Genomic DNA, 19,392 nt, shown 5'->3' on the forward strand with positions numbered 1-19,392 from the left:
CAGTTTTCTTGGGAGAATGTCTGTCACTGAGGAAGGTGCCGCAGCCCAGGACGGAGAAACCAGGCTTCTGGTCCGAGTGCTGCCTCCTCTGAGATATTGAATGTCAGACAAGTCACTGAGCCTTTGAACTCTAGTTTTGACACCTGTGAAGCAACAGTTTGAACTGTGTGATTTGTAAGGTTAGAGCTAATTGATGTTTTTCATGAGATCCAAAAGTTGGGCCTTCCCTTTCTGCAGTTAAACTGATTTCTGCTGTCACTGCTGCATGGTGAAGGGCTCAGTCACAGTGGCCCCTCAGCTACGTGTCAGAGAAGCAGCTTCCTGCCGCAGCCCTGCTGCCCCTCAGCCCTGGGGTTCCAGCACCAGGCGTGCCCACGCCACAAGCCAAATCTCCCATTCTAGGAAGCAAGAGCGACACCAAAGAGATAATTTTGCAGAGCTTTATTATTATTATTTAACTAAAATGTATGCAAATGTCTGTACTTTCATATTAATAGGGAAACCTATTTTGCCATTATTTACAACATAGTTGACCACGGCAGCTCCTTCTAGAACTCTCTAGCCATCTTGAAGCTCTCACACAGAAGTGAGACCATGACTTCCTGAAACACCTGTGTAGGAAGAAAGTTTTTGGTGGCACAAACAGCTACCTTTGGCTTATTGGCATTTTTCTGTCCTCTTTCTCTTCAGAGCTAGTTTTCTGCTCACTAGTAATTCTAATGTTCCTTTCTCAGCTCACATAGAACTTTCCTTCTTCTCTGAATCAGAGGTGTTATACATTTCAGAAGAGCCCGGTCATCTTTAGAACCACCTGGGGACATCTTCCTTAAGAAACGCGATGGGTTCCCTGGACCCACATTGTCCAGCCTTTCCCTCTTCGTCCAGCAGTCTGCTCTCAGACCAGATGCTCTTCCCTGTCTGCCTCTCCCGTGGGCTCCAGTAAGGGTTGAGAGCTGTGTTTAAATGGCTTCCAAAAGCGGTTTATACTGGCACATCCAGTCCAGGCGAGCCCTCCTCATACTGAAGGCCCACATCCCGGGCCTCTCCCCGAGGGGGATTCCTGGTGGCCTCCTCGTAGGAGGGTGGTAAACACTCAGAGTGGGGGGCTGCCTCCCTGGGCAGAGGAGAGTAGGGGAAGTCCTGCTCGCCACCCCAGGGTAAGCCTGGCAGGAAGTCGGTCTCCTCTCCCCCGGGCGGGTGCTCCGAGAGGTCGATGCTGAACACCTGGCCCTGGGGCCGCCGGGCCTTGCAGAGGCGGTACAGGAAGAGAATCAGAAAGGCCAGGAACAGCACGATGGTGGCTGGAAGTAGGATGCACAGGAAGGGCTCCACGTCTTCTTGGGCGGAACTTATCTTCTGGGTGCCCTGGAGTCAGGGGTGACATTGAGTTAGAGGGCAAAAGACATCCCCTGCATTTCTCTCATCTTTTGTTCTTCTTGTCACTCACACAAATCACTCATTTATGCCAGTGAGCTTGAACCTACATGAAATTATGTGAATTGACAAGATAAAGTATGAATTTAAAATGTCCAGAATACACATTGATGATATCCTGCAATATTGTCACTGAAGCATAAATATTAGAGTGAATATTCCATGGTAGGTCCACCATGCATCCTTTGAATAACTTGTACTATTCATGTATTTTATTTAGAATCAGACCTGTAATGTCTTATTGCCACAAATAGAATCATATGGCACTTAATTTCTTTAATTGTGGAACAAAATTTGACATTATGTGTTCGTATTACATGTAAATAACATTTTGAATCTGATTTGACAGCTGATTCTTATGACTGAGATTTTAAGATTTCTTCAATTTGCTTTTGCATTATCTGTATGATAAATATGAAAAAGTTTGAACTCTTTAAAGGAGAACGATTGCGCATAAATTCTTAAGTAGCCGACAAGGGGATGACTTTGTAGTATTAGCTCAGAAGACACTGATGAGTTCTGATGGGGTAAATACTATAACAAACAGGAAATAATGCTTCAACAGCAAGATGGAAAAGTGATACGAAAAATAAATGCTGCTCCAAATTGTGATGATGTTGCTTTAAATAAAGTTACTAGAAATCCTAGAAACACTAAAATATTAAAAATGTTATTATATAAAGCATACAGCAATAAATATAGATGTTTGTATCCACCACTAAGAGGAAAAGAAAAAAATTAAAGCCTTATTATTGTGTTTAAAACAAACAAAATCTACTTATTTAAAGTAAAACTGAAAGCTGTGATTCTCTTGCTTTTGGAAAGCACAGTCGTTTTTCTGGTCACGACCTGTTTAAAGACTCGCTTAGCCAGCATTGACGGTATAATCGTTTTTTACTTCTTAAATCATTTTTCATTAATGGGGGTGGGGTGTGGGGAGGGAGAGGACTGAGTGTGGGAGGTGGGGTGGGTAGGGCAGGGTGAGAGTAAAGGGGGGGGAAATGGGGACAACTGTAACTGAACAACACTAAAAAACTTAAAAAATAAAGAATTTTCAATTATGTGTGTTATTTTGACTCAAAATTACCCGGTATATTTAATATTTGTACTGCCAGATATTTTGTCTTCAGTAAGATGCAAGTGAAGGTATTTTAGATTAAAGTGCATAGAAATTAAATGTTTTCTTGGGAAGCAGGGTGTTGTCTTTGGGGCTGAGGACTGTGGCTCTGAATTGCAGTGTACCTGCTGATACCGTGACCACACACCATTCCCCAGGGCCCTCTGGGCCGGGGCTTTCTTCTCTATGAAGTGAAAATAACCTATTTTTTGAAAGGGTTGGCATTAGAATCTAATGAATCAATATGTATAGAGCAGTGGTTGAATAATAGTTATTTATAGATTTGTATCTTGGTGTCTCAAATAGTCAAATAATCTAGAAAATTAATTCCTAAAAACAACCAGAAGTCATCTAGAAATTTATTGAGCAGAAGTCATATAGAAATAGGGAAAAACTGGACATTCCTCAGTTCATATTTAATAGATATATCTTTTCAGATGAAATATTTTAGCAATATTAATATGTTTATATGAAAAAAATATTTGTGTGTGGTTTCTGAACGATGGATTCTTTCTGTTGTTGCACATATAATCTAGTTTATTATCAGAACTATTCATCTTTGGTGACTTCATAAGGGACTTCGACTCCAAAAGCTGTAAGAGTAGATGGACTCATCAATAATTTACTACTAGTATTAAGAAATCGAGATGGGCTCAAAAAGCCACTTAACTGTGTTTATTTTCTCCCTCTAGATGAATCATTAAAAACTTAAAGCTATTATCTCTTAGTACTTAAAGCAATCACTCTTCAGTCTTGATAAACATGGGCCATTTTGCATGACTTTATTCTCCACCAATTACAGGAATGACAATGGTTCCTGACCAGTCATGGGTTTCAGCATCTAAATATTCTATTACACCCTGTGAGTTCCATATGCATGAAATGTAAAGATTCTTAATGTTTCATTTAAAAGGCTTGATGTGATAAACCCTATTATTCACCATTATACCACCTCCAGCTTATTAATACTAGTTACTAGTCTGGAAAATCTGTGAAGGGAGAGGCACCACAGTACCCTCCTGTAATCGGCCCGTCCATCGGCTGAGTTAAACTTGTCCCAACGCTGAGCGTCACTGCTTGGCTAACACAGCACCTGGGGGCAATATCTGGACATAAAGAATTCTCTTTTTCTTAGAGCTGTAGGACAAATTTAGAGCACCCTTAATTTACTTATTTACAGATTCATGATACTTGGGTTCAAATTGTTCTGCTTCTTTAAAACGCAGAATGGATGTCTTTACTTTTCCAGTCCAGTGTCCTAATGTGTTTAGTTCTTTCAAAGTGGTTGCTTAACATTCAATATATCTCTGCTGTGTGTATTGGTACAAAGGCTTTGTTGTTCAGGGAGTGGTTTAAAGAAATATCTAGTTAAAGGTGTAACTGCTGAAAACATCTATCATTATGTGTATATGTGTAAGTGTTTTTCAGTAAAAGGTGGTTTTGCAGAACTTAATAATCTGATGAGTTGATTTTTCCAGAAAACAAGAAAATAAGTTCACTTCCCTTTTTTCTTATGGGATAGCTATTACCACTCACTTCCCTGCTGATGATAAAGTGAGTTGAGTTCTTAGGTTTCTACCAATATTTTTCCTTAATGCTGTCTCAGATCAAGGCTTCTTTGGTGGTTTCCCAGGCAGAGCAAACAGCTGCTGCATTTCTTAGTAGAGACAGAGCCTCCTTAACCCACTGCTACTCTTCCAGAAGTGAGATGCTTGGCCTCCACCGCCTCTTAGAAACAGAGGTGATTATGCAGCCGGAGAGCCACGGGAGTTTATGTTGTATATGTAGACGTGGCTTACTGCAAAGAATGAAATTGTAAAACCAAGGCAAAACATTTTGTTGACTCCTAACTTCAGGTGTTCTTTGACATATTTGGTGTATCAGGTGTTCTGAGAATATATCTGAGGCAAGTTGTACTTGATTTTAACATTGTCAAAAGAATACAACTTTCAAGTTTCTTCCTTAGACCACACCGATCGGTGAAATCGCATTTTTGTTTCACTCGTGATGCCAAATGTTGCCTCTAAGTTTTAAGATCCTAAACATGCAGGCGTTGTTGGTTTAAAAACTGAGCTACTTGGGGGAAGAAAAGGCAGAAGTCATAGGTACAGACCTGCAGCTGGGTCTCCTGAGGAGGGAGGCTTGGTTCGCTAGTTAACCACTCGTATGTGCCCCTGCCGGCGTGTCCGAACTTCCTCCAGCTGCTGCCCCACAGTTGTTGCATGTTTTCCTCCAGCCGGTGCGCCGCACGCCCTTCCACCCCGCTGCCCAGATTTCAACAGTGCTGCTCGCTCTTGGCCTGGATCCAGCTTGGGAGAGCAGGGCTGCTGGCTGCTGGCAAACTCGTTTTCTAATGAGTGGCATCAGGGAACAAGAGACCAACCAGAGGGGCCTCTCAGGACTGACTGTATTTAAATTCAGTGCCTCTGGATTTGCGTCTGTGGCCTTTATCACGGTGAGGATTGGCATCAAATATCAGAATCAGAATAGATTTCAGACAGAGGAGTCCGTGCATTAGCATTACTCCAGTGCAACGAATGGCGGCAGTGAATAGGAACTGTTTATACTTAGATGTAAACAAGACCCTCTCCCTTCCCTCCCCGCATCCCTCTCCAGGGATGTAGCCAGCAAGAAAAACTATCCACGCTGAATTTCCTTGAATTATTTCTGGATTCTCTGGTACACAGAGAAGGGGTATTCGGTAGAGAAGCAAGGCCCATTAATAACATTTTAGTGAATTATTTAGATGAAAGATGCTAATGATAAAGTTGTTCAGAAGCCAGACAGACAATAGCTCTGAATATTTGGCTGGAATGTTTGCTGGTTTCAATTAAAAAAAAAACAAAACAACAAATTGCTGACACCTAAGTAGTCTTCCTTCTGATTACCTTGTGAAGTTTATAAAATTGTTTGTATCAAGCTTAAAATAAGAAGCTTGCAATTTGAAGCTTCACTGAGGCAACTTTGGGATGTTTAACTGCATTTGAGACAATTTGAGAAAATATTTAAGACAGAGTGGTTGAATTCTCTTTCCTTTAGGAAAGTAAACTTGAGCTTCAAATATTTACCCGAACTGTTACAACTCAGTATCGCAACCGCCCGTGTCCTGGCTTGAGCGTCATTCCATCCAAATGATGGTCATGATGCTGCAATAGCATTTCTTAATGGGGACTTCGTTTCTTAATTAGGATTCTCAACCACCAGCCCATGGTGATCTATGCCATAGGTTCCAGGAGCAGTGAACTCTGAACTTTGCAGATAACATCCAGTTTTCTTGAAGGGATCCATAGTTTTCATCACCTTTTAAAAAAACAGCTGCTTGCCCAAAACAATTTGGCACCTTGCCAAACTTCTTATCTATGCTAAAAGTTTTCACTGCGTTTCCCAGTGCCTCGATCGGCATCCCGGTGTAGAACTAACTCTGTTGTCATTTCATCCTTTTATTTCTTCCTGTGGAGTAAGTTGATTTTGTGCTTTCAGTTAATGTGTTGTCTTGTACCATTGATGTGTCTCTGTTTTAAGTCAGTCAGTCCTGTATCCTCAGGGGACACACTGGAAGCACCTGGTGACCAGGGCGCTATTCTCTGCGTGTCAGTCGCTTTGACAATACTATGTCTTCAACAGGGACCGTCCTTCTCCACCTCCTCCGTCCTTCTCCACCGTCCTCCTACTTATTTAAATATCTTCAAATTGGAGGTCTGGATCAGAAGCACTGAATATACATCTATAATGGTGGCTCTCCTCCAGCACCGAATAAAAAGACAAAAATTCTTGCTTTCATGGATATGTTTTTGGGGACCAAGAGAAACAAATTATACACATAAAAATATGAATCAGAAGGTGATCGATGCTATAGAGAAAAAGCAGAGAAGAAGCACAAAGTAAATGCTGAAGGGAGGGGTGCACCTTTAACGGAGAAACTCATTTAGGACCTCACAGGAAAAGTGATCACCAAAAGCTATCACTGCAGGGAATGGAGCAAAGAAGACAGGGAAGAGCATTGCAGACTAAGGGAAGGGCCAGTGCAAAGTCCCTGAGGCACTCCCATGCCTCTCAGAATGGCTAGTAGGTCAGGGTGGCTGGAGGCACAAGCCAAGAAGGAAGTAGGAGATAAGGTGGGAGAGGGTGCGTGGGGGTGGTAGGGCAGCACAGAGGGCAAGGCTGATGGAACACCAGGGAGTGATGAGATCTGATTTCTACTTTAAAAGGATGACTCATGTCTCTGTGTGAAATAGAAAGAGGGACTAAGGGCAAATTCCGGGAAAACAGTTAGGGGCTTTTAATAATTCAGGGGAGAATCCTGAATTATTATTAACAAACCCAGAGTAGTAGCAGTAGAGATGGTGAGATTCTAGATTCTAGATGTATTTTAGGGACAGAACCAAGATTTCTTAAACAGAACACAGCGTAGGATGAAAAAAGATCAAGGAGGATTCTGTTTTAGGCTTCGTCATTAGAAAGGATAACTCTTGTCACTTACGAAGATGAGGAAAAATAAGAAGGGGCAAGTCTTATTTTTCTAAAGATTGGGAGTTGAGTTTTGGACCTGGTAAGTTTGCAGTGAGTTTGGATATTTGGATTTAGCATTTAGTAGTGAGGAGAAAATCATCGAGAATAGTTGGGACTCGCTGACAGGAGGATGGTATTTAAAGTATGAGACTTAATTTGCAACAACGTGGATGGACCTGCTAGGTATTATTCTAAGTGAAATAAGTCAGACAGAGAAAGATAAATACCATATAATTTCTCTTATATGTGGAATCTAGAGAACAAAATACATGAACAAACCAAACAAAAATAGATTCAGAGATTCAGAGAACTGACAGTTGTCAGATGAGAGCAGGTGGAGGGGGTTGGGTGGAAAAGGTGAAGTACAAATTGGCAATTACAAAACAGTCACAGGGATATAAGTACAGCATAGGGAATACAGTCACTAATTTCACAATAAATGTGGCTCCAGGTGGGTTCTAGATTTAATGGGGAAATCACTCTGTAAATTATATAAATGCCTAGCCACTATGATGTACACCGGTAACTAATATAAAATGATACTGAATGTCAACTGTAATGGAAAAACAGAAATAAAAATTTAAAAACAAGGAGACTTACTGAGATCACCAAGAGAATGGTCTAAAAGAATGGGAAGACAGAGCAAGTGGCCAGTGAGGTAGATGAGAAACCCAGAGTGTGTGGTGTCCAGGAACTGAAGGGGAAAAAAATGTTTCTAGAAGGAGGGAATGGTCTCTGTCTCAAAAGCGACTGTATGATCAAGTAAGATGACAAATAAAATTTACTACTGGATTTAACAAAATGTGGAGAAGGCATGTCATTTGTCATTTGGACAAGAGCAATTTTGGTGGCGTGGTTGGGAAAAACCTTTCCTAGATGGTTATAAGAGAAAGGGAGAAAAATTGGAGATAGTGAATATAAACAACTCAAGTTATTTTGCTTGAAAATGGAGAAGAGAAATGATGCTGAGTAGCTGAACAGAGAAATGGAGTGGAGAGTTCCATACTAAAACAGTATGTTAACAGACTGTAGAGGGGAGCGAATGTCAGTACATGTCAACTCTCAGCAATTCCACTTCTGGGAGTTCCTCCCGAGGAAAGAGTCTGATGGGCACTCAAAGATGCACGTTGTCAAAAGACGGTTTAGCACATTTAAAATGTCTACCATAACAAAGAACTAGATATTAAAAAAATCCACATAATAATTGGTTAACGAGTTAAGATATTCACATATAAAGACATTATCATCTAAAAATAAATACCAGAAAGATGAACACGTACCACATTGAGAGGAACTTGTCAGGAAACTGCATGTTTATTATAAACATGATAAATTTATGTCTCTGCATATAGAAACAAGTTGTTGTTAATGGTATCTTTCCTAATTGATGGGATTATGAGGTGTTTTTTATGGGACTGCAGTTCTTTTTCTGATGAACTTTTTTCTTTTAATCCTCACCTGAGGACATTGTTATTGATCTTAGAGAGTGCAGAAGGGCTGGAGAGAGAGAGGAAGAGAAACATCACATGTGAGAGAGAAACATCAATCTGTTCCCTATTCTATGTGCCCTGACCAGGACCCAACTGGCAACCCAGGCAGGTGCCCTGACTGGGAATCGAACCCACGTCCTTTTGATTTATAGGAGGATGCTCCAACCAACTGAGCCACACCAGCCAGGGCTGATCAACATTTTATAATTATTCTATGAATATGTATCATATAAACAAGGCATAATAATTTCCAAGATTTGCCTATTTTGGAGGCCCCCATAAATGCCATGTTGTTACAATAATTCTGCAATTTCCTGCCCTTTGCTAAAATTAGGAATGAATCACAATTTCCTCTGGATTTCTACATCATGTTAGGTATTCTAATGCTGTAGCACTTATTTGAGTCAGCTTTGAATTATTTAAAAAATAAGTTAGGGGATGGTTTGATGACTTAGAAAAGGACTTACTACTAAAGAGTTACATGAAATAATGATCTCTGGCATGCCTTCCGACGTATAAGGACGCCTGAATGTGCTATAACTACATGCAGAAATACTGTAGTATTTCAACTGCAGAAACTTATACCTGTGTAGATAACCAAAGTTTAATAAGCAATTTTTTATAAAGGCCTCCATGGTGTATCCTAATCATTTCTGCACTTTTTCACACACAGTCATTACTTCCATGGGCTTTTTAGCTAAGAGTCTCCTGTTAGTAAAACACTGGCTACAATTATTCTAAGAGTTTGGTCAGCTACTGCTAAGGCTTGTCTAAGTATTTCAGAACTGAGAGAAGTTTTTCCATGTTCTACTTAATTCTTCTCCTCTCATTCTTTTAAAAAATATATCAATTTGTCTTCACCCATTTGATTGCTCTGTTTTTTCTTACTTCCCTTGAACTCAACATTGTCCATTTGCTACTATAATTTCAAGAATTACCAAGACTTCTAGGTTTTCTGGTTCTGCTGGTTTGAGGATCAGTTGCATATGGGGGACTTTTATTTCTGCTGTGGTCAATATCCCACCTGAGTGGAAAATGGAGAAAAGTCCCTGACAACAGATGGTCAGGAAGATTAAAATAAAGATGTTTAAACAGTTATTTTTTATATTTAATTTCTAAACAAGTAGATACATTTGAATTTTAGCAAACTGGTCAGTGTACTTTCTCAAGATGCTATTATGAGAATTAAATAAGCTTATATTTGATTAGGGTGACCGCAAAACTAATCAGCGGCCTGCAGGAAGCACTGTGACAAATGTCTCTGCCTAAATCAGAGCTCCTTGCAGATCTGGGGGGTCACGGAAGGGTCAGCAGTCCTGGCCTTGGTTTTTGTTCAGCTTGGGTCCCAGTAATCTGGAAGCAAAGACACAAACAGTTTGACTAAATTCATTAGCAACATGGTCTAAAAAAGGGAGACACCCCACAATGATTTTTAAAAAACCAACAAAAATGACAAAAAATTAAAATTATTGACGTGGAGTTTATTTTAGAAAAATGTAAATACTTATGGAACTGGAGGTTTGTAAAAAAAATTGAAAATAAACATTTCCATCACCCCAGAAATTTTCTTTTTTAGTTGACTACTTTTTAAAATCTCTAGCTACAATGGAGGAGGATTTTTAAAAATCTTAATTCTTCAGAAAAATCAGGGAGCAGGATAAGAATTTATAAATTTATGATGTTCTCTGATTGTGAACTTAGATATTTTCAAACAGTTGGCCTTTAGTTTTCTAAACCCAGAATCAAGGAAAATCTAAATATTTAAAATAGGATGATAATCACAAATGTTTGGAAATCAAATTGATGATCTTGAATTTAAAGTAGGAACTAGTAGGTAAATATATTTAAGTTAAAAATTCTCATGTGATTTGTTTATGTATTTTTTATTCATGTGTGACAGAAAGTGGATCAGGCAGAGTGAAAGAACATCATTATTTAAGAATGAAATCAGCATATATTGTTTTATAGTCTATTTTACAACAATTCCGAGTTAGAACATTTATTCCTAATTTGCAGATTAGGAAGTTAAGGTGCATTAGACACTCTTGGTGGAAACGGTTCTAAAGTTTTCCAAGATTCTACAATTTGAGGAGGCAAGTCTGGATGTCCCTACACCTCACTGTGGAACAAAACAAGTTTTGAGGACAAAGAAGGCCGTTTGTTCCTCCTTTTGCAGGAGCGGCAGCCTTATGCGTGATGCAGAAATCTAGAGGAGACGAGTGCCCCGTGACTATAAATATAGAGCCTCGTAGGAAGACTTAAGCTGCCTAAGAACCCCTGTTTTTCCACCAGCATCATTTGTCTTGCGATATCTCCCTTGATTTTCCTCTCGGCCCAGATCCAGTGTACTACCCGCTCTGGTCTGCACCTGTGCCAAGCACGTGCTTTCATTCGCTCACGTGCTATATCTTGCGTTGATATCATCTGACGGTCTTTCTTTACCCCACTAATAGAAGACCAAGAGTTGGCTTTTAAATGACACCCTCTGACATCTAGCCTGACACCTAGCAGGAGCTCCAAATCTTCAGGCAGGCTGAGGGGAGTGCTGGAGTCCCCGTGCACTATTGTTAAACACTGTCAGGAAGACGACCTCAGCAGAGGCTCTCCTTGGATGGCATGTACCTGAAGCATGCCAGGTGGCCCTGCAAATTGTCCTGTCAGCTGCTGGAACTCCACCCCGACCCTGAGCTCGTTCTCTGCTCCGCGGAGGTCTCTGCTCATTCAAACTCAGCCGTTGCTGGAATTTGAGCAGCTGCTTGTACACTGTGCTGCCATTAACCCGAGCTCATCAGAACCCCCAAAAGATGTTCCCAGTAAAATACGTTTAAAGAATGAATGTCACTTAAAAGATCCCAAATGCTTCTGGGAAAATTTTAATCTGAATGAGAAATTTATTTACTTACTTATTTATTCTCACCTGAGGATATGTTCAGTGATTTTTTAGACAGAAGGGATGGGAGGGAGGAGAGAGAGACAGACAGACAGACAGACAGACATGGATGTGAGAGGAATAAGGAGCAGATGGACTGGAATGTGGCCAAGGGGATGAGAGGCAGCAGTTCTTCTCTGCTCACACCCTTTTGTATAGCTCTGACTTGGGATTGAAGGTAATGTTCCATATAGCCAATATTTTTATCTTTCTATAACTTGGTCAATTTTATGTTTTCAAATTTATTGGCCTTATGGACATTACTTTTCATCTCACCTGTATGCATGGTTATATCCTTTTTTTCCATCTCCAATTTAAATTTTTGTGCTTTCTAACTTGTGTCTTCTTTGAACAAGACTATAGATTTTTCAATTCTATTAATCTTTTCTAAGGACCATATTGGGTTTCTTGGTTCTTTGTTTTATATTTTATTAATGTCCACTTTCATACGAGAGTTATATTTCATATAGCCTCATTTGGATGTTATTTCATGTAACTTCATTTCTTTATCTGGTCATTTGAATATGAGTCCTTTAGAGTTAAAGTCTATTTATTTTTTGCCTAATCTTTCTCAGGAGAGTGAGAGTGGATCCCTTCTCCCCCCAGTGCGTTTGGTAACTTTTCAAATTGAGAGTTCATATTTAGTTGAATCTGACCTGTGGGAATCCTAGACGGAAGATGTTTTCCCTGGAGACGATTTGTAGTCCGGACTACTGGGGCCACCCACCACCCTAGGATCACTTCAGCCACACTGGGGAATTCCGGATTCAGTGAGGGGCGGGGGAGGGGGGGGGGCTGGTGCCGAGGCAGCTTGTCCACCTTATGGGAAACCTCCCTGGTGAGAGAGGCCGCTCTGCCGCACTGCTCTCTGCTCTGGTTTCAGCTTCGCCTCGCCCTGTTTGTCAAATTCTTAAGTATCATACTGTGCATTGCTAACAAATCGAGCATTTTTTAATCTTAGTTGATTATAGCTTCTTATTTTTTTTGATGACTGACTTTAAGATCTAGTTTTCCAACCAACATTTGTTGGGCCATCCTAGCCTACTTCAGCCTCTTCATTTTAGAGGGGAGAACACTGGAGCCGTGTGCCCGGTGCAGTGTTTCATGGGGAGCTCCTGTCAGAGTCAGGGAAAAACCTTTTACGTCATCAAACCAGTGTGCTTTCTAACCCTGGAAAGTTCCGTCAGTGGAACATCCACTTCTCCCCTGGAGGAATGTTCCTGTATGTGATGTGTCTCAGCATTGGACACATTTCTAAGATATTTGCTAAATATATATAAGTAAAATCTTAGATTTTTTTCTGTGTGGGTGAGGGAGAAGTGAGATTAGTGTTATCAACAATATAAGATATAGATATTGTTCTTCGTTAGGGATGAATGCTTGTAGTTTCCCGATAGTTAGGCTAGGTGTCTTAGAAAGATATTTGTATGCTCTCGGGTATTGCTGTTGAAATACAGAGCGGTGAGTCATTAATAATAAGTTCTTGGCCTAATTTATCCAGATAAAAGCCTTTGAATTGAAATGTGCATTATTTAACGGTCCTATTCTTTGACATGCATTTGGGATACTGGTGATTTCACTTGGGGACATCGTAGTTGAAATGCCAGCTTTAATCTACATTCCCCTTTAAGCCTTAAAAAACAGTATTTATAACCCCAAATTTTGCTTCATCTTATATTTCAATTTCTTGCCTTTATATGTTTTTGCTTATAGTCTCAACACACTTTTAAGACGTCTGCTGAAGTATCTAAGACCTGCAAACAGATGTTTCTCTGTTATAATAAGCACTTAGTATTGAAATTTGAAACTCTTTATCCTTCATTCACTGAATTATAGAATATGGAGTTTGGAGGATTCTTAGCTTATGGCGTCTACTAAGTTCAAGGTCTCAAATTCTAAAATAACAACCAAACAAGTGGTATAGATCCTTTACAGTTCAGCAATATTTTCACCATTTGTTGAGCAGGCATTGCTACTGGGTATCTATGATGTGCCAGGCATTGTCACAGGAGCCTGTGAAAGAGTCCCTGCCCAAAGAAGCTTGTCATTGTGCATTGGACAGACCAGCAAATGATCAGTTAAAGGTCAACATGAAGCATTCGGTCTGCGGCTTGCTCAGAGAACAAGTGAAACCCTTAAAGAGAGCATCTAAGCCCTGAGAGATGTCAAGAATGGTTTTTCGGAATGACGATGCCGTCAGCTCCTCCTCACGCCTGCCAAATGGTCACTACTCCCTCTAGCTCCTCTGCCAATCCCCCTTCTTTCCCCCCAGGCTCAGGTTTCTCCCTGAAACAGCTATTAAGAAGACTTAAAAATGAAGAGATATTCTATATTTATGGGTCAGAAGTGTTAAGATGTAAATTATCCCCCAAATCAATTTATAAATTCAATACAATCTCAGCTTAAATTCCAGCAAGTTTTTTGAGGAAATTGCTAAGATTTTCTAAAATTGGTATAGAAATAAAAAAGACTTGCAATAGTCAAAGCAATTTTGGAAAACCAGTGGGTTGGGTGATTTACACTACGTGATTTCAAGGCTTACTCTGAGGGTGCAGTAACCATGGCGGTGTGGTACAGTGTGAGCACTTGAAGGGAATGGGATCCAGGAATGAATCCACAATCCGTGGTCTATTTGTTTTTTTAAAATATACCAAGGTGAATCCACAGGGAAATGCTAATCTTTCAACAAATGGTACCGGAACATTTTGTCATCTGTACGCAATGAAATTAAACCCAAAAGTTTACACTATATGGAAAGACTAACTAAAAGTATATCATTAACTTAAACTAAGAGCAAGAGAAAAAACTGCTAGAAAAAAACACAGGCAAAGATTTGTTAGATAAGATAAAAATCATGAACCATAAAAAATTAAAAGTGATAATTCTGATTTCATCAAATTTAAAACTTTTGCCCCTAAATTTACTGTTCAGAAAATGAGAGGGCAAGGCACAGACCTATATCTGATAAAGAACTGTATCCATAATATAAAAAGAACTCTTATAATTCAATAATTTAAAAAAATAATTTTAAAATGAGAAGATTTGAACAGAAATTTTAGCAAAAAAAGGTAGAAATGGAAAGTAAGCAGATGAAAAAGTTCACAACACTATTAGTAAGCAGGGAAATGCAGATTAAAAGGAAAGTGAATGTCATCACATCCCTCCTTTATGAGATTGAAAAGACTGCAATCTCCCTGACAACACAGACGCTGGCAGGGATACAGAGCGACTGAGGAGTTCCCTCAAGGCTGGCAGGCACACGGAACACTGTGGACACTTTGGGGAAAAGCTTCACAGTGTTTTTAAACATGTAAAACCTACATTTACCCTAAGATAGCAAGGCCACTGCTAGGTATTTACCCAAGAGATCAAATACATTTAAAGTATACCGTATTTTTCAGACTATAAGATGCACTTTTCCTACCCCGAATTTGGGAGGACAATGGGGGGGTGCATATTATAGTCTGAATGTAGTTTTACATTTACAGTGGTGAAATATTATGTTATTTATGTTAATAAATATTTTACCACATTTTTTTTGCTTCAAAAATTTTTTTCTTATTTCTCCAAAACCTAGGTGCATCTTATGGTCCAAAACATACAATAAGACCTGTGATTGTTCATAGCAGTTGCATTCCCATGTTCACACAAAGTCATAAATGATTAGTCACAGCAGTTTGATTAATAAAAGTTCCTAATTAGAAACAAGTTGTACATCAACTGATAAATGGCAAACATATTGTAGAGAATCCGTAGAATGAAATACTATGCAATTTAAAGAAATAAATTGCCCTGGCTGGTGTAGCTCAGTGGATTGAGCATGGGCCTGCGAACCAAAGGATCGCAGTTCGAGTCCCAGTCAAGGCACATGCCTGGATTGCAGGCTGGTTCCCAGCAGGGGACTCACATGAGGCAACCATACATTGATATTTCTCTCCCTCTCTCCTTCTTTTCCCCTCTAAAGATAAATAAATAAAATCTTTTTAAAAAGAAATAAATTATACATAGCATGGATATATTGCCAAAGCATCATGTTTAGTATGAGAAGCCAGATAAAAAACGATTACATACTGTATGATGCTATTTATAAATTTCTACAAAAAGAAAAGTCCACACTGCTAGGATTGTATCCTAAGAACCCTAAAACACCAATCCCAAAGAACCTATGCACCCCAATGTTCATAGCAGCACAATTTACAATAGCCAAGAGTTGGAAGCAACCTAGGTGCCCGTCAGTAAATGAATGGATCAAAAAACTATGGTACATATACACAATGGAATTTTATGCTGCAGAAAGAAAGAAGGAGCTCCTACCTTTTGCAACATCATGGATGGAACTGGAAAGCATTATGCTGAGTGAAATAAGCCAGGTGTTGAAGGACAAATACCATATGATCTCACCTTTAACAGGAAGCTAAACAACAAAACAAACAAGCAAGCAAAATATAACCAAAGACACTGAAATAGAGAACAGGCTGACAGTGACCAGAGGGGAGAGGGGAGGGAATTCCAGGGGAAATAAGGGAGGGATTTAGAAGAACCTATATAAAGGATACATGGACAACAACTGAGAAGGGTGGAAATGGGAGGAAGGGGGGAGCATGGGGGTGGGATGGGAGGGGAGCAATAGAAAACTGTACTTGAAAAATAATTAAATAAAAAATTGGGGGGAAAAAAAAGTCCAGAGACAGGAAATGGAACAGTGGTTGTCGAGGACTGGGTGAGGGGGTGATCAGTTGCTAAGTGGCTTGAGGAAGTGGTTGGGTAATGAGAGTCCTACATCTTGGTGGAGGTGTTGGCTATACGGCTTTGTATTTGCCACACTTACCAAATTTTACCCTAAAAAGTGGTATATTTTACTATACGTAATCTAGACCTCTGTAAAACTGGTTGTTGGAAAAATACTGTGTGAGTGCATGGTGCAGGAGTTGTAGCTGCAATGGTGCTGGTAGGTTGGCAGTCTTAAAGGTTGAAGGAACTGTTGAGTGGTGAAAAGCAGTCGCCTGGGAGCTCCACGAGAACAGGACAGTGTCTGTCTTGGGCACCACTCTGTATCCAGGCTGTATCATGGTGCTCAGCACATGGCACGTGTGCCCGGTAGAAAATGACTGATCGCACAAAGAGCGATAGTCTTTCCAAGTACCATAGAATAAAAATTAGGACCCAAAAAAGGGGCATTGCAAATTCCCGAAGAGCAGGCCAAGGCCAGAGAAGAGAATGGACTGACTGTTCGGAGCCCTCCGTGCTACAGTCAGTGTGCTAACTTTACCCTAACGGCAGCAATGTGAGAGCTGCTGCTGTCCAAAAGAACAGGTAAATGCACAGTGTTACTTTAAAGGAGACGAATGCAATGCTCTGGTGTCAGTGTGTATGAGAGGGCTGCGTGGACTCCCAGGGGCATACAGCCTTTTGGTGTGTCTTGGCCACACTGAAAGAAGAAGAGTTGTCTTGGGCCACACATTAAATACACAAACACTAGGGAAAACTGTGAGTGAAACAAAGGTTTTACGTAAATATACAACGTTGTGTTGGACATGTTTGTAGCCATCCAGGGCCACCACACTCAGCCCATGGGCCATGGGTTGGGTGCCCCTGGGAGGGAGAGCCTCTGAGAGGCTATTGGGACGCCCTGGGTTGAAGGGGGCACAAACGCAGTGGAATGAATGTAGTGAAGGCCTAGAAGATATGCTGCCTTTTCTTTTCATGGACTTCTTACTTCCACCCTGTCATGTCTTTTCAAAACATTTTTACTGATTGTAAGGGTAATCAGTACAGGAGAATTAGAAAATTAGACATAGGAGAAAATGAACACAATTCTATCACCTTTGAAATCTTACTATACACAGTGTGGGGTGTAGGTTGTTTTATAGTTGTGAGTATGCAAAACAGATTATTCTTGCATTATTATTTATTAATTATTATTATTTTCCATATAAACGGCTGTAATCCTACTCTTGCCCCACCCTGTATACTTCTGATTTGCGTGTGTGTTTGTGTGTGTGTTTGTGTGTATTTTAAACAAACATGAAGGTTGTGTTTATACATTTTTAAAATTAGAAAATGGCAGTTTGGGAGGTTTCAAGTAGTTTCTGCCTTCTAGGCTAGACCCTCCCTGTGTGAGGGGAGGTAGCCTTCATTTTGGTGAAAGTCCTGAATTCTAAGGAATTAACCCAAGTGCAGAAATTTTAGGCTAAGATGTTGTGTTCTTTGTAGTAAAAAAAAATCAGTGGTAGTATAATTTTTCCCTTTATACTTCAAGATATTTTCTGTATATAATTAGAAATTTAAGCTTCTTACGCCTGAATGGGGTTGGGAGCCAGCCAGTATTTGGGCATAGGCAAGGACATTTGTTCAAGTAATTGATTATCAGGTAGGTGGTAGACAGTGGCTGCTTAGCAGTCAGTGTGACCTGGACTAAAACAGACCTTGGGAAATGTTCTCTGTATTCTTGTAATTGGCATGGTTTAGACCATGAGGATAAGACCACAGTCTAGTTGATGTTCACCTCACCCTGGGACAGAAAATGAGATAAATAATAAATAAGGGGAGAGAAAGATGGCCTGGAGAACAAAGCGGGTCGACGGTTTCAAAGGAGAGGGTTGATAAGTCATGATAATTGACGGTCTGCAAACATGGCGGGGAACCTGGAGGCACGCTGTGCTTCTGGCCTCTTAGTGTCAACCATGTGGAGTCACCAAGGAAAAACCAGTTTTCTTATCAGGTGAGGGGGTGGAGAGAGGTGTCTGGAAAAAGTTGGTCAGGAAGGGGAGTTTATTGATAACAGAGTTGTTATTGATTACCACTGTAACTGAACCAAAAACAGTATAAGTACAACTCTAGAGGGTGTCTTAGCGCCATTCGGGTTGCTATGCAAAATACCTTAGTCTAGGTCAGTGATCGCAACCTTTTTTCTCTCATGGCACACATGCACTAATTACTAAAATTCTGTGGTACACCCAAAAAAACCCCACCACTCTATTTTTGCCAATCTAACACACACACAAAAGTAAGTATAATTTTGATTCATTCACAATGGGTGGCTATTGTTGTATGGGCTGTTGTCTATTTTTTTTAATTTAACAATCTAAGGGAAAAGAATGACTAAATAGCCAGGTATTGACTAAATAGCCAGGTATTACATGTTTAAAAAATCCTTGCAGCAAGCTCTGGCTGGCGTAGCTCAGTGGATTGAGTGCAGGCTGAGAACTAAAGGGTCACAGGTTTGATTCCCAGCCAGAGCACATGCTTGGGTTGCAGGCCAGGTCCTCAGTGGGGGCATGTGAGAGGCAACCACACATTGATGTTTCTCTTTCTCTCTGTCTCCCTCTCTTCTCCTCTCTCTCAAAGTAAATAAATAAAATCGAAAAAAATAAGATTTAAAGTTTAAAAAAAATCTTGCAGCACACCGGTTGAAAATCGCTAGTTGAGGTGACTTATACCCAACAGAAACTCTGTTTCTCTCACAGGCCAGGAAGTCCAAGATCAAGGACCCTGACAGACTCAGTGTTCAGTGAGAAACTGCTTCCTGGTTCACAGACAGATGTTGCCTTGCTGTGTCCTCACATAGTAGAAGGGGCAAAGGAGCTCTCTGGGGTCTCTCCTTTTTCAGGACACTGATCCCATTCATGAGGCCTCCACCCTCATGACCTGACTGACCACCTTCCAAAGGTCTCACCTCCTAATACCATCCTATTGGGCATTAGGCTCCCACATGTGAATTTGGGGGGAACACAGACATTCAGTATGTAACTATAACTCAAGTTTTTAAATTAAATTTTGGGCTAAATAGACTATTTAACAGAAAAGTTTAACTTGTTGCTATTTGAAAGTATGTAGATCATCGAGTATCATTACAAAAATTAAATATTTGCTTATACCCCACTGAATTTTACCTATTGTAAATTAATATCAAT

General features: G+C 40.2%; 1 protein-coding gene across 1 annotated transcript; it reads right to left on the reverse strand.

Moving 5' to 3' along the window:
• Positions 1-665: 665 nt before the first annotated feature.
• Positions 666-4,777, reverse strand: SMIM28 (small integral membrane protein 28). The gene is made up of 2 exons (XM_037045880.1): positions 4,665-4,777; positions 666-1,365 (listed from the first exon to the last, which is right to left on the reverse strand). The coding sequence occupies exons 1-2, from the start codon at positions 4,773-4,775 to the stop codon at positions 982-984; spliced, it is 495 nt and encodes a 164-aa protein (XP_036901775.1). The 5' UTR covers positions 4,776-4,777; the 3' UTR covers positions 666-981.
• Positions 4,778-19,392: the final 14,615 nt, after the last annotated feature.

Source organism: Sturnira hondurensis, unplaced genomic scaffold (assembly GCF_014824575.4).
Source record: "Sturnira hondurensis isolate 20B ecotype Veracruz unplaced genomic scaffold, ASM1482457v3 Scaffold0004474, whole genome shotgun sequence".
Lineage (NCBI taxonomy): Eukaryota > Metazoa > Chordata > Mammalia > Chiroptera > Phyllostomidae > Sturnira > Sturnira hondurensis.

Coding starts and splice junctions, on each gene's coding strand:
- SMIM28 (XM_037045880.1), bottom strand. CDS start 4,775: ATGCAACAACTGTGGGGCAGCAGCTGGAGGAAGTTCGGACACGCCGGC. Junction 1,366..4,664: donor CTCAGGAGACCCAGCTGCAG/GTCTGTACCTAT, acceptor CCCTGACTCCAG/GGCACCCAGAAGATAAGTTC.